Source organism: Globicephala melas, chromosome 11 (assembly GCF_963455315.2).
Source record: "Globicephala melas chromosome 11, mGloMel1.2, whole genome shotgun sequence".
NCBI lineage: Eukaryota > Metazoa > Chordata > Mammalia > Artiodactyla > Delphinidae > Globicephala > Globicephala melas.
In genome coordinates, this window is record NC_083324.2 from 68,529,689 (window position 1) to 68,546,441 (window position 16,753).

The window sequence follows — 16,753 nt, forward strand, 5'->3', positions numbered from 1 at the left end:
TACCTTTCCTTATTACTCCTTTTTTACTCTTCAGGACTGCCAGACTGTAATGCAACACACATGTTTGCTGCAGGCAGCCTTTTCTCTTGCCCCCAAACAAGTATGAACCTTACGATACTCAAAAATAATGAGCAGTGATTTCTAAAATAAATGGAATCAATTTTCTTCTTTTAAAATCTTTGCAAATGTGCTCCTATCACACTCACAGGCATTTTAGGACCCAGTATGCACTAGTTCTTAGTTTATCTTGAAATAAATACGTTGCATAAGTCAAATGTTTCCTTTAAGGATTCTGGAGAGCACCATGTGTCCTCTAAAGTAATCAACTGGGAGCATCTGAGTACCTGTCAGCATTTTTCCGCTAAACAATGAGGACAAACTTTATGAAGAACTTCAAAGTTGCCTCTGACTTGTTTCACCATAGCTCAGTCGGGTTATAACTAATGTGTTGTACCCCATTGTGTTAATCTGCTCGTCTACAAGGAGTTGTCCTGGCTATAAGCTGATCTGATGGGCTCTCTCCAAACCAAGAAGTTATTTAGAATCATTTGGAATGAAATGGGGTTTAGAGTAATGTCAATGACAAACAGATATAAAATAATGAACCCAACAGATGGTAGGTACTTGGGAGATATTTAGACTTTTAAAACTGTATTTTGGTAACCATAGACAAAATTTAAAAAGAGACAAATAGATTTTCTATTAGGAAAGAATTTGTTTATTCTGTTTAACTTAATCAGGGGAATTAGCTTCATTTGTTCTGAGTTTCAAAGGATTCTTTGAAATTGTTCAGCAATCATTTGGCCACGTGCATATATATATGGCTATTAATGGCAATAGTAATAACTATCATTTTTTGAGCATCTCCTATGTGCCAGGAACTGGACAATATCTTTAAATACAGTATATTCAACTCTCACAGCTACTCCACAAGCCTGAGGCATTAAGGAACTGCCCAAGGCCACATCCTGTAAGTAGTGCACTTAGAACCAGGTTGGCCTGCACCAACTTCAATGATTTTCCCAAGACAGCACGCTCCCACATTAGGCCACAGCAACAAAAACTATTAGAAATTATATTCCCAGTTGGCGAAATCTGGGAACAAAACAGAAGAGCTAATGTCAGAAATAAATGAGTAAATGAAAAGAAAGGATTTGGATCCAACATATACACTATACGCTATCCTTGCTTTTCCAAATTTTCTGGCATGCAGAGCTGGCATGTTTGCGCTAGTGAGTGATGAGCTGAACTAATGGGTAATTGCTACTTTATGGGTGGAAATTAGAATTATGCAGATCTCAGCAACTTCTCATCTTTGCAACTCAGAATACAAGCAGCATACAGTTGAGATATTTTGGAAAGACTGTTACACTGACCTAGTTAGGACATTTGTTATACAGAATTGCTACAACCAAAGAATTGTTGGAACTAGTAGGGACACTGGAGATCCTCTCGTACAGTTTAGTCCCTACTTTCACAGAGGGCAGAACTGAAACCCAGAGAAGTTAAGTGACTCATTACATAGAGTTTGTTTAAATACAACCATTAAAATAAAGCCAGTCTGATACCCAGAGGCAGGGTATGTAGTGGTTAAAAAGCACAGAGTTTGGCATCACACAGACCTGGGATGGAAGCTCCAGATCAGCTACTTATGAGGATGCAGAGGAAAATAAATATATCCCAAGACTCAGTCTTCCCAACTATAAAATGGGGATAGAGGTACCTACATTGTTAGTTTTATTAAATCTTGATAAAGCAACAGGCATTTGGAACCACACAATAAATGATGCATATAATATAGATAGGAAACTCCCCTTTATAATAATATTAATTGCAATAGGATTTTTACTGTGGTAAATTCCTCTGGGCTTCCATTAAAAGTGTGAAAAAGTACAACCACATTATCCTATTCAGTGCTTTAGTAGCTAAAACAAAGGTCCATTTTGGCAAAAGGATATTCTTCAATTTAATGACAAATATAAAAGTTGGTAAAATGTGTTTTAACCTCCATGGGTGTATCAGAACAAACTCCCTTTGAGCCTTTGCTGAAGTAGCATCCCCTTTAATGAGAAGCACCTTCTGGATTTTCACCTCTTCAGCAAAATCCCAAACTTTCCTTCAATGTAAATGCCAGAGTTACTACACAATATTTCCTCATTTAGGTATAATATAACAAAATGTCACGATAAATTTTCCGCCCACAGTAAATTTCTGCTGAATATATCAAATATAAAATGAACTTAAAGATTCATACCTTTTGTAATTGCTCAAAAATGTATGACAGTGTCCTTGGGATAATGCCTCTGTCACTGTAGCGCTCTGCCCCACCTGTGATGGTGAATGTCTTACCGCTGCCTGTTTGTCCATATGCAAAGATGGTACCATTGTAACCTGCCAGTACACTACATAAAGAAATAGCAAACTCTTAATATCAAAATGGCTAATTGCATTTGTATTAAATGGCTAGTATTCTAAAAGCAACTTGATTCAACACTACTGAAAAGACATTTATAGAAATATCTATAAAAATATTTATGTATGTGACTATCTAGCTAGAAATTATTTTTCATCTAGGAGTCTCAGCACATCAATCCTTTTTTCTGAGAGAGGACCTATAACTCAAATGGGATCCAGTCATCTTAAATATTTTCTTTATTTCAAATTATTATTTTAGAATACAATTGACCCTTGAACAACAGGGGTTTGAACTGTGTGGGTCCACTCATAAGCAGATTTTCTTCACTAAATACATACTACAGTACTACACGATCCTCAGTTGGTTGAATCCCCAGATGCAAAACCATGGATACAGGGGGATGGCTGTAAAGCTATACTTGGATTTTCAACTGCGGGGAGGGTTGGTGCCCCATCCCCTGCATTGTTCAAGGGTCAAATGTAGTCTATCCTTTTATATTTACAAAAAAGTTGCAAAGATAGTACAGGGAGTTCACATATATCCCACAGCTAGTTTCCTCTATTGTTAATATCTTACACTAGTATTGTACATTTGTCACAATTAATGAACCAATTGAAATATTATTACAAACTCTATAAAAATCTCCTTTTTAATCTAATGTCTCTTTTTTCCCACCTTTACTGAGATATAATTGACATATAACATATATAAGATTAAGGTGTGCAATGTGATGATTTGACACATGTATATATTGTGAAATGACTACCACAGTAAGTTTAGTTAACACATCCATCAACATATCCATCACCTCAAATACTTGTGGAAAAAAGTATACTTTGTGGTGATAACATTTCAGATTTACTCTCTTAACAACTTGTAAATACATAATACAGTACCGTTACCTATAGTCACTGTGCTATATATAGATGCCCAGAACTTACCCATCTTATAACTGGAAGTTTTTACCCTTTGGCCAACATCTCCCCATTTCCTCTACCCCATAGTCCCAGGTAACCACCATTCTACTCTCTATTTTTTTTCTCTTTTTAAAATTTTTATTTATTTATTTTTTCATTTATTTTTGGCTGCATTAGGTCTTCGTTGCTGCGAGCAGGCTTTCTCTAGTTGTGGCAAGCGGGGGCTACTCTTTGCTGCAGTGCACAGGCTTCTCATTGCAGTGGCTTCTCTTGTTGCAGAGCATGGGCTCTAGATGCACAGGCTTCAGTAGTTGCAGCATGCGGGCTCAGTAGTTGCAGCACGTGGGCCCTAGAGCATGCGGGTTTCAGTAGTTGCAGCGCATGGGTTCAGTAGTTGCGGTGCGTGGGCTTCAGTAGTTGTGGCACATGGGCTTAGTTGCTCTGCAGCATGTGGGGCCTTCCCAGACCAAGGATTGAACCCGTGTCCCCTGCATTGGCAGGCGGATTCTTAACCACTGCACCACCAGGGAAGTCCCATGTACTCTCTATTTCTATGAGGTTGTTTTTATAGATTCCATATATAAGTGAGAACATATAGTATTTGTCTTTCTCTGACTTATTTCACTTAGCACAGTGCTCTCAAGGTCTATCTATCTTGTCACAAAAGGCAGGATTTCCTTCTTTTTTAAAGCTGAATAATATTCCATTGTGAAAATATACCACATCTTTATCTATTCATCCATAGATAGACACAAGTTTTTCCATGCCTTGGCAATTGCCTTGGAAGTACAGATTATCTCTTTGAGATAGTGATTGCATTTCCTTTGGATATATAGTTGACCTTTGAACAACTTGGGTTAGAACTGTGTGGATCCACTTTGACATAGATTTTCTTTTTCTTTTTCAATGAATACAACCAGCCCTCTGTATTCAAGGGTTTCATACCTGCAAATTCAACCAACTATGTATTGAAATTTCCATCCAGGGTTAGTTGAATCCACAGATTTGAAACCCATAGGATACAGAGAACCAAATATGGGACTTGAGTATTCATGGATTTTGGTAAATGCAAGGGGTCCTGGAATCAATCCCCCACAGATACTGAAGGTATACCCAGAAGCGGGACTGCCAAATCATATGGTAGTTCTGTTTTTAATTCTTTAAGGAAACTTTATACTGTTTTCCATGGTGGCTGCACCAACTTACATTTCCACTGACAGTGTACAAGGGTTCCCTTTTCTTCTCTTGAAATCAGGTAGTATGATGCCTCCAGCTTTGTTCTTCTTTCTCAGGATTGCTTCAGCTGCTCAAGTTCTTTTGTAGTTCCTTACAAATTTTAGGATTTTTTTTCTATTTTAGTGAAAAATGCCATTGAAATTTTAATAGGGATTGCATTGGATCTATAGATGGCTTTAGGTAGTATGTTCATTTTAACAATATTAATTCTTCTGATCCAAGAACATGGTATATCTTTCCACTTATTTGTGTCTTCTTCAATTTCCTCTTCAATGTCTTGTAACTTCCAGTGTACAGATCTTTCACCTCCTTGGTTAAATTTATTTCTAAGTATTTTATTGGTTTCGATGTTATTGTAAATTAAATTGTATTTTTTCCTTCTTTTTCAGATATGTTGTTGCTAGTGTATAGAAACACAACTGATCTCTGTATTTTCATTTTGTATCCTGCAACTTTAGGGAATTTGTTGATTAGTTCCAACAGTTTTTTGGTGGATTCTTTAGGATTTTCTATATGTAAGATCATATCATCTGCAAACAGAGACAATTTTACTTCTTCCTCTCAAATATGGATGGCTTTTATTTCTTTTCCTTGCCTAATTGCTCTGGCTTGGACTTCCAGTATTATGTTGAATGGAAGTGGTAAAAGTGGGCACTCTTGTCTTATTCCTGATTTTAATGGGAACACTTCAAAGCTTTCACCATTGAGTATGATGTTAGCTGTGGTTTTATTATATATGGCATTTATTATGTTGAGGTACATTCTTTTTATACTCAATTTAGTTGAGAGTTTTTATCTTGAAAGAATGTTGAATTCTGTCAAATGCTTTTTCTGCACCTATTGAGATGATCAAATGATTTTTATCTTCTATTCCATTACTGTGGTGTATCACATTTATTGATTTGCATATGTTGAATCATCCCTGCATTCCGGGGATAATCCTATTTGAACATCGTGTATGATCCTTTTAATATGCTGTTGAATTCAGTTTTCTAGTATTCTGTTGAGAAGTTTTGCATCTATATTCAACAGGGATATTAGTCTATAGTTTTGTGGTGTCCTTAGTCTGGCTTGTTATCAGTGTAATGCTGGCCTTGTAAAATGAATTTGGGAATGTTCCCTCCTCTCTAATTTTTTTAGAAGAGTTTGAAAAGGATGAAAAGGTGATAATTTTTAGATATCTGGTAGAATTCACCAGTGAAACCATCTGGTCCCAAGATTTTCTTTGTTGAAAGGTTTCTGATTACTGATTCAATTTCTTTACTGTTATTGGTCTGTTCAAAGTTTCTATTTCTTCATGATTCCATCTTGCTACACTGCATATTTCTAAAAAACTTTTTCTAGGTTATTCAATTTGTTGGCATATTAAGGTTCACAGTAGTCTCTTATGATCCTTTGTATTTCTGTGATGTCAGCTGTTATGTCTCTGTTTTCATCTCTGACTTTATTTGTTTGAGAATTCTACCTTTTACTCTTAGGCTAGCTAAAGGTTTGTCAATTTTGTTTATCTTTTTTAAAAAAACAGCTTTTCATTTCATTGATTTTTTTCTACTGTCTTTCTGGTTTCTATTTTGCTCATTTCTGCTCTGATCTCTATTTCCTTCCATCTTCTAACTTTGGGCTTAGTTTGTTCTTCTTCTAGTTCCTTGAGTTTTAAAGTTAGGTTATTTGTAATCTTTCTTTTTCTTAATGTAAGCATTTATAATTATAAACTTCCCTCTTAGAACTGCTTTTGTTGCATCCCATAAGTTTTAGTGTGTTGTGTTTCCATTTGTGTTTCTTTCAAGCTATTTTTAGATTCCTCTTTTGATTTCTTCTTTGACCCTTTGTTTATTCAGGAGTGTGTTGTTTAATTTCCACACATTTGGTTATTTTCCAGTTTTCCTCCTGTTATTGATTTCTAGTTTCATACCATTGTGGTTGGAAAAGATATTTGGTATAATTAATGTTCTTAGATACTCTAAGGTTTTTTGGTGACCTAATATATGATCTATCACACATGGAGAATGTTCCATGTATGCTTGAGAAGAATGCATTCTGCTGCTGTTGGTAGGAATGTTCTGTATAGGTCTGGTAAGTCCATTTGGTTTAACGTATAGTTCACATCCAATGTTTTCTTATTGATCTTCCATCTGGATTATCTATCCATTGTTGAGAGAGAGGGATTGAATTCCACTACTATTATGGTATTGCCTACTTACACCTTCAGATCTGTTAGCATTTGCTTAGGTGCTCTGATGTTGGATGCATATATATTTACAATTATTATATCTTCATGATGAATTGACTCTTTCATCATTATGATTAACTTTGTTTCGTGTTACATTTATTGGTTTAAAGTCTACTTTGTCTGATATAAGAACACTCTTGCTTTCTTTTGGTTTCCATGTGTGTGAAATATATTTTTCCATCCCTTCACTTGAGGTCTACATGTGTCCTTAAAACTGAAGTGAGTCTCTTATCAGCAGTATATAGTTGGGTCTTGTTTTTTAATCCATTCAACTACTCTGTGCCTTTTGACCGGAGAATTTAATCCATTAACATTTAAAGTAATTATTGATAGGTAAGGATTTAATAATGTCATCTTATTCATTGCTTTCTGGCTGCTTTGTAGTTCCTTTGTCCCCTTCTTCCTCTTTTCCTGTCTTTCCTTGTGAATTGATGGCTTTCCATGTGGTATGCTCTGATTCCCTCCTTTCTATCTTTTGTGTATATCCTATAAGTTTTTGCTTTTTGGTTACTATGAGGCTTACATAAAACATCTTAACGATATAACAGTTTATTTTAAGTTGATAACAACTTAACTTTGATCACATACCCATTTGATCACATACCCAAAATTCTACCCATTTACTCCTTGCCCCATATTTTGTTTTTGATATCACAATACCTCTTTTTATATTGTGTATTCATTAACAAAATATTGTAGCTATAGTTATGTTTAGTACTTTTGCATTTTAAACTCTATACTAGAGTTAAACAATTAACACATCACCATATTACAGTATTAAAGTGTTCTGAAATTGACTATATACTTACCTTTACCAGTACGTTTTATCTTTTCATATGTTTTCATGTTGCTAATTAGTGTCTTTTCTTTTCAGCTTGAAGAACTCCTTTCAGCATTTCTTGTAAGGCAGGTCTAGTGGTGATAAATTCCATCAGCTTTTGTTTGTTTGGGAAAGTATCTCTCCCTCATTTCTGAAAGACAACTTTGCCAGTGAAGTATTCTTGGTTGGCAGGATTTCTTCTTTTCTTCTTTCAGCACTTTTATATATCATTCCTCTCTCTCCTGGGCTGCAAAGTTTATGCTGAGAAATCTGCTGATAGCCTTATGGGGTTTCCCTTATTGTGAGGATTTTTTTTCCTTGGTGTTTTAAAATTTTTCTCTTTGTCTTTGATTTTAGACAGTTTTATTTTAATATGTCTTGGATAAGACCATTTTGGTCTGAAATTTTGGGGTGACATATTAGCTCCAGGAACATGGATGCCCAAATCTTTCCCCAGATTTGAGAATTCTTAGCCATTATTTCTTTAAATAAGCTTTCTGCACCTTTTTTTATCCCTCTCTTCTCCTTCTGGGACTTTAATAATGAGTAGATTCTTTTAATGGTATCCCATACTTCATGTAGGTTTTCTTCACTCTTTTTCATTCTTTTTTCTTTTTGCTCCTCTAACTGGATGATTTCAAATGACTTTTTTTCTAGTTAATCAATTCTTGCTTCTGCTTGGTTGAATCTGCTACGGAAGCTTTCTAATGAACCTTCAATTCAGTTATTGTACTCATTGACCCTAGGATTTTGTTTGTTTTTTTAATGGTTTCTATTTCTTTGTTGAACTTCCTATTTTGTCCATGCATTGTTTTCCTAATTTCATTTAGTTGTCTATCTTTGTTTTCTTGTAGTTCACCACATTTCTTTAAGTAGGTTATTCTGAATGCTTTGTCAGAAAGTACATAGATCTCTATTTCTTTAGGGCCGGTCATTGGAGCTTTATCAATTTCCTTTGGTGATGTCATGCCTGCATGGGTGAACTTGGATCTTGTGTCCACAGGGGCTGACCAGGCACTGGGAATCACTGGGGTTGGTCTGGCATCTGGGTCCAGTCAAGAGCAGGGGTGGATTGGGAGCCTGGGTTCACAGGAGCTGGCTTGGAGGCTGGTTCACAGGAGCCAGCCTGGTACTATGGCCAGTCTGGAGCCTTGGGCTATGGGAGCTGGATTATTATAGAATATTTCTGCTCAACAGAATTTGTCACCAGTTATATAGCACTATCCCATTAGCAATGTCATTTAAATATAAATTTCTTAAGCCATAAATGCTCTAGGTAAATGAAGTCTATGACTTTAAGTATCAAACATTAAACATTTTATTGTTTTTTGATAGAAAACCTTCTAAAATATATTAGGCATTCCTGTCTTGAAAAGCAAAGGATACAGAGAACAAATTAGCATTTTCATTTTGATTTAGCTACAGCCTATGAAAAGTGAGTACTGTAGTGTGCTACACTGGCACCTAATGATTGTTATATCTACTTTTTTAACTTAAATATTCTCTCTTTCTACCAGTTGTCTTAATATACTATCCTCTAATATGTGCTCACTCTCCCCCCATCTTCAGTGGAATAGAAAACCAAATGGCAAAGCTTCATAGAATGCTATATAAAGATTTTTAAATGTAAGTTTCACCTATATATACTCTATGGCTATTTCTGTATTACATTGCTACAATAAAAAATAAACAAAGAAATGTAAATGGGCAAAATTTGTCTCCAGTTCCTTTCTGTACAGCCTCCTCATCCAAACTCAATCTGCCCCCTCTCCAATGGGCACTGGGAAATTTCATATGCTTCCAGTCTCATCTGTCTTAAGGGAAAATACTAATTAAAAATAAAGATGGTGGGATAAGGACCTTTAAAATTTACTTCTCCACAAGAACAATGGGAACAGTGGCAAATATAGTAAAAATCAAATTTTTCAAAACCCTAGAAGTTATCCAAAGGCTCACAACAGTCCAAGGAGTGCTTACTCAAGAAAAATGGCTGAGTAACAGTAAAAACAGTGAGCTTTATGATATTTTAACCTAATCATTCCCAACTCCACTGTAACCTTGAACGACAATAGCCTTGCAACCACAGTAAGTGTGACTGTGCAAACTAGCAACCAGGAGACTAGCAACGATTGGGGGGCAGTACAGGTTTGGAGCTCCCCAAAAAGCCCAAAGAAATGTACTTCTCTGATCTGTCTGGAAGCTACCTGGAAAAGCCCCACTCTGAGCACCTGTCATTGTCTGACCTGACTCAGAGTTTACTCAGTGCAAAGAGCCTCTCCGCATGGTGTTTATTGAAAAACAAAAAAAAAATCAGTGTTAAGTGTCTAATATTACAGTTGCCCTAACCTGCAATGCTAGGAGGCAAACAAGAGGGTGAACAAAAGCTTACAATAAACATCTGTGGAATGATATGTCTATGAGGGGGGTTGAAAAGTTATGATATATTCCTGGGGCTCTAGAGAGACACATACACATGCAGGGCTATGTGCATGCCCAGGGAAGACCTGAGAAGGTCATTATATCTCACTTGTGGCTGACCTTGAGGCTCTGCACAAGCATAAAATGAAGGCTAAGGCAGAGTTATAAATTTCTAGAGCATTGAAGGGGTACCCCAACACATACACAGAGTTCTTCATCAAAAGCTTGGAAACTGGTTCAAGGCATTTATGGAAATCTCTGTCCAATCATTAGCTGATGACCAAGCAACTGAGTAGGGATTTCAGAGGCTGCATACAACAAAGAATACAGACTTTACAGAATTAGTCTAGAAAATTCACTAAACAAACAAACCAGCAGCAGCAACAACAATAACAAACAACAATAACAAACCCTGGGGAGGGTAGGCATGTGATTTTCAGAACTGACATATTATATTACTTAAAACGCCCAGTTTTCCAACAAAAAAAGTTTTGAGACCCACAAAGAAATAGGAAAGTATTTCCCATACACAAGAAATAAAATGTTTAATAGAAACAGTCCTGGAGGAAGCCCAGACTACGGCTCACTAACTAGTTAAATAATTTATTTATTATAAATATGTTCAGAGAACAAAAGTAAAGCATGTTTAGAGAATTAAAGAAAGTATGAGAATAAGATCTCACATAAAAAAGAATATTAATAAAAATAAATTTAAAAAAAAAACCAGTAGGGCTTCCCTGGTGGCACAGTGGTTGAGAGTCCGCCTGCCAATGCAGGGGACACGGGTTCGTGCCCCGGTCCAGGAAGATCCCACATGCCGCAGAGCGGCTGGGCCCGTGAGCCATGGCCGTTGAGCCTGCGTGTCTGGAGCCTGTGCTCTGCAATGGGAGAGGCCACAGCAGTGAGAGGCCCACGTACCGCAAAAAAAAAAAAGAAAAAAAAAAGAACCAGTAGAAATTCTGGAGTTGAAAATTAAGATAACCAAAACTTTTTTTTTTTAATTCACTAGAACAGCACATTTGACTTAATACAAGAAAGAGTCAGTAAACTGCAGGGTAGGTCAACTGAGATTATCCAGTCTGAGGAAAAGAAATTAAAAAGAATGAAGAAAAATAAATAGAAACTTAAGAGATCAACATACACATAATGGGAGTCCCAAATGGAGAGGGGAGAAATATTTAAAAAAATAATGGCTCTAAACTTCTCAAATTTGATGGGAAACATTAATCTATAATATATTTCGAAGAATCTCAGTATAGGGGCTTCCCTGGTGGCACAGTGGTTGAGAGTCCGCCTGCCGATGCAGGGGACACAGGTTCATGCCCCGGTCTGGGAAGAGCCCACATGTTGCGGAGCGGCTGGGCCCGTGAGCCATGGCCGCTGAGCCTGCGCATCTGGAGCCTGTGCTCTGCAATGGGAGAGGCCACAACAGTGAGAGGCCTATGTACCACTAAAAAAAAAAAAAAAAAAAAACTCAGTATACTCCACGTAGGACAAACTCAAAGGTATCCAAGTCTAGACATGTCATAATCAAACTGTCTAAAGACAAAGCAAACCTTAAATGTAGCAAAAGAGAAGTGACTGATTACCTACAAGGAATCTTCAGTAAGATTAACGATGGATTTTTCAACAGGAATGATGGAGGCCAGAAGGCAATGGAACAACATATTCAAAATGCCAAAAGACTAGTTTGGACATCTTTCTTTGCAGAAATTAACAAGTTTCTCCTAATATTTATATTTTAATTTTGTTTTCAGATTGGTCATTGCTACTGTGTAGAAATACAAGTGATTTTTTTACATAGATATTATATCCTGCAAACTTGCGGAATGTGTTTATTACTCATAATCATTTTATAGTGGATTCCTCAAGATTTTCTTATATACACAATTATGTCATCGGCAAATAGAGATACTTTTACTTCTTCATTTCCAATCTAGATATCTTTTATTTCATTTCTTGCTTAAATGCACTGGCTAGTTTGCGAGTGAGAAATTCTCTTGGTTTATGTTTACCTGGGAATGCCTTAATTTCTTCTTAATTTTTGAAGAATGAGTTTGAAGCTATAGAATTCTCTATTTGCATATGTGATTTTTTGTTTTATTTTATTTTTCTTGGTGTCTCTTACTCTTCTTTTTTAATTGAAGTATAGTTAATTTACAATGTCATGTTACTTTCAGGTGTACAGCAAAGTGATTCAGTTATTCTTTTCCATTATAGGTTATTATAAGATTGTGAATATAGTTCCCTGTGCTATACAGTAGGACCTTGTTGTTTATCTGTCTTATATGTAGTAGTTTGTATCTGCTAATCCTAAACTCCTAATTTATTCCTCACCCCCTTTCCCCTTTGATAACCATAAGTTTGTTTTCTATGTCTGTGAGTTTGTTTCTGTTTTGTAAATAAGTCCATTACTGTTCTATTTTAGATTCCACAAATAAGTGATATCATATGATATTTGTCTTTCTCTGTCTGACTTATTTCAGTTAGTATGATAATCCACAGGCCCATTCAGGTTGCTGCAAATAGCATTATTTCATTCTTTTTTATGGCTGAGTAGTATTCCATTGTATATACATACCACATCTTCTTTATTCATTCAAATGTCGAAGGACATTTAGGTTGCTTCCACATCTAGGCTATTGTAAATAGTGCTGCAATGAACACTGGGGTGCATGTATCTTTTCAAATTAGAGTTTTCTCCAGATGTATGCCCAGGTGTGGGATTGCTGGATCACATGGTAACTCTATTTTTAGTTTTTTAAGGAACCTCCATGTTTTCCACAGTGACAGCACCAATTTACATTCCCACCAGTAGTAGTATTTTTAAAAGACAGAAAGAGAAAGTAATAACTAATAAAAGTAATGAAAAGCAAATGATGAATTTCAGCAATGAACAATGGGATACACATTTTTGTTAAGAAATATTTCAGAACTTCCTAAAACCAACAATGCAGGTTACTGCCTAAATCATCCTAGCTAGAGACAGTTCTGATTTATGTAAATAAACCAATGCTTTATAAACCAAAGTTTGATATCAGATGAAAGCTCCATTGTAGAAACCCTCTCTTTCCTTTTGAAAAACGCATTTTTCCCTAGAAATTTAAATTACAAAGCTAAGATATTTTGTCATTTCTGATCTTTCAGTATTTGCATGAATAAAACAAAAATAAAGCTTCAGGCCTCTTGCAGATTATAAACTGGAGTATTATTCCACACACATCACATTTACATACTAGAAAAAATACAAATCATTTTAGTTTTTCACTTTTATTACTCTTTGTTTAACCGCAAGTAGAAGAAACCTTCTAGAAGTATCTGCATAAAGTGAGACTTTATTTTGTTTCACTAGATGAGAAGGCTTTAGAAAGCTCCTTATACAACATCTAAATCAAAGCAATCAACAACAAATTATTACTGTGATGAGAATTTAGTTCACTAAACCAAACAAATGATATTATAGTCCCTCAAATTTGAAGAGCTAAGCAGATTTGAAAACAACAACAAAGTAATGGGATCACGGATTTTATAATTGGTGTCGTTAGCAGTTTTCTAACTACTTTTTGTTCAATAGAAGAATCCTTCTAAGGTATTTCTGGAAAACAGATATCTGAACTATACTTAAACAGCTGTTTGATTCAGGAGCAGGATGGAATCATATCTGGGTGGGGCTGCCTTTATTTTTGAGGGGAGAGAGGCAAGTGAGGTAGTACCTTAAAAGATCATGCAGTTGAGACTTAGAAAAATTAATAAAATACAGAGAAATACATTATTTATAATTTTAAAAACTTTTTATCGGAACGAATCAAATTAGTTCACCAGAAAACACAAATAAACTAGTTAGTACTAAGAGCAGAATTTTTTAAGCAAATAGATATTATACTATACAGTATGTTTTATTTGACTAAAATCTTTACATCAATAAGACTAATCTGGACCAGAATTATCAAAATTAAGGTCCCTATTGTAAATACATAGCTACCTTATTACTTCATCTTGCCTTTCATTCAGTTCTAAGAGCCCCAGTAGCTTAAATTCACTAATTTTTATTCGGTTTTAATTTTCAGAACAGTTCATTTCTGTCCACTGCAGCCCTTCTTCTAGAATAAAGTCCCTCAGAAGTAGCCTCAAGCAGTTCTTTGGTGCAGTCAATTGTCTTTTACAGAGAATATGATAAGTGACTCTTACTTGTTTCACTTTCATAATATTTCTGAGTGCATAATTCAGCAGCTTGAATTTTTAAGAGGAATTTGAACCCAAGACAGTAGCAACTCATAATTAACACAATTAACATGACTCCATTTTGCCATAAATAAAAATAATCTTCCCATCTGTTAAGCCAAGCGAACCCGTAATTTGTAAAATTTCCAGCAAATTTTGGTCATGGGGCATTCCCTTTGCTATCAAGGGGAAGTGGGTAGAAAAAAATAGTGAGGGCAACCTACGCTTCAGGGAAACTTGAGAAGGCAGTAGACTGGAGAGCTAAATTGTTCTGCCCAGCAAGCTTTCTTAGTCCCTCTTCTTCTGATAATAAACCCTTCACCCACTCCATTCCATTCTTCAAGCTCATGAGGAACAGGCAAATGTGCAGGGCTTATAACTCAGGCCTGGCCAATCACACCACCTCATTCCACCATGGTCCCCCCAACTCCTGCCCTGTCTGTAACAGTTATTCTTCTAAGAGGCTGATGACATGCCTCAAGCAGAGCAAATAAGAATCCCTCCCATACGAATTTTGAGAGGAAAAAAGCTTCCTTTTTGCTGGGGTCCTTGAACCATGGCTGCCAGGGGCCATCTCCCCTGTCTTTCTGCACAGGGAAGAAGCAGAACCAAGCATGGGTCAGATGGGTGGGGAAGGAATCTTAGCCTTGTCAAGTACCTAGTTCAAGTAGCAATGACCCTGATTTTTGCAGCACCCCCTTCAATTCTCTGAGCTAACCCAGTTATGTGAGCCAAGAAATCCTCTCTTTTCTTTGAGATGGGATTCTATTTTATGTAAACAAAAAAGTCCTAACTAATACAAAGTCTCTGGAGCGACCTGCAAAACATCTTTCGTACCTTGGTTTACACCAGAGATCTCAAGCTGGCAATGAATCTTGCCTACAAGAATGCTTATGTGGGACATGCGTTCTCCCGTTTGCCACAGTCCCCTAAACTCCCTGTTGTCTTAGACTCCGTTGCTTCCCAAATGTATGATACTAGCCTAGACCTGAAGGCAGGGCTGCATCTCTGTACAATAATGGAGTGCCAGCCACAGTGTGGTCCCTGTGAATGCCATCACTCCCCCAGAGGGGCACAGCGCTGTCACTCATGAAGACTATGCTGAATCATGCCCCCTTGAGATATGTAACATGGATGTACTGGTTAAAGGCATATAAGTTTAGTTTCCCTTGGTTTAGACATCGTCCTTCTAAAAGCACGCTCTGGCAAGATCATTCTAAGGTCTTGAGAGATCCACTTTTATGATGTATTGATCTAGCTGTAAATCCTAGTAAGAAAAATAAAGTGGGTTACATGGCTAACCTTAGTTGACCTAAATCAACCACTAGTTATTTTTTGGAAAGGAATATCCAAGGCAAGGATATCTAGATTAAAAACAACCTACACATTCAAAATGTGTTTTTGTCAGAAAAATAAAACTGCAAATGTAGATTAAGTGGTAATTGATACCCTTGGGATCATTATTTAAAGCTTTTTGTAAGTGTCTATGGGAACACTGGTTATTGGACTAGGGTCACAAAAAAGAAACTCATAGGCCAGATTCAGTCAAAAGAGCATTTTGTTTGTCCAGCACTATCTTTTTTTAACAAAATTTAATCTGAATGCTCTTATCCTACAGGACTGGTGCTCCCCAATTTGGGCACAGATAGTACCACTCCCTATTCCCCTCACTGGCTTATTTCAGATTAGCTGCCTTCCCTCTGTGGAATTTTGAGTTTTGCAACCCCTGGTGTAAAGTAACTCAGATAAATGTTAAGAGATTAACACTATGATTTTTTTTTAAGTAAACTAAATTGAACTAAATATAAGAATGGTATGAGCATGAACAAATCTTCCAGATTTTGAAACGTCATAGGTAAATCCCCTCACACCATCAACCACCCAAGAAACAGACTGGATATCTCTCCCATCATTGCTCACATTGAATAAGTTTTAAATTAGATGGGAGAACAGGGATGTTGGGTGCTTTCTTCTCAAACAGTCCCTTTGGCACAATCAGAACTCCCACTCTTGGATGTGTCACAAAAACAGGATCAGCAACCGTCTGTCTTGAATGATTTGCAAATTCTTCTCCTTGGATACAGGGGCTAAGAAAAAGGACCTTTTTAGGTTCTTTCCAGCTCTGTGATTCTCAGGGATTTGTTCACAGTCTTGTCCCAACTACTTCAAACCAAACTTTGCAAGAGGCAAACACATCACAGGGTACATAATCCAAACAGACTCCCTTGAAAGGATTCTCAAGATGTAAGCACACTAAACGGCTTCATGTCCATAAGTTCATGGACCAAATCCAGGCCAAAGTGCTCTCTAATTGAGGTTGTTTATTATTTCCCAAGTTTCTGAAGAAACCATTTTGTCTCAGTATTAATAATAAGCAGCTTAAATCTGGAAACATAACAGAAATGCATGAAACTTCAATAGAAGAAAATGACCCCTTCTGAACACAATCCAGTTCTGAACTATGTTTTAGTTTCAAGTCCAGTATACTGTATTAA

The 16,753-nt window shown here is 36.5% G+C and overlaps 1 protein-coding gene across 3 annotated transcripts in view; it reads right to left on the reverse strand.

Annotated features, from left to right (window-relative positions):
- KIF6 (kinesin family member 6) overlaps window positions 1-16,753 on the reverse strand; it is a 389,797-nt gene that overhangs the window by 308,513 nt on the left and 64,531 nt on the right. For 2 of the 3 annotated variants that reach the window (XM_060307977.1, XM_060307976.1), the window contains exon 4: window positions 2,255-2,402. The exons of the other annotated variant lie outside the window; for it this stretch is intronic. In XM_060307977.1, the coding sequence (XP_060163960.1) occupies window positions 2,255-2,402 (148 nt within the window). The remainder of the gene's footprint in view (window positions 1-2,254; window positions 2,403-16,753) is intronic. 3 annotated transcript variants of the gene reach the window in all.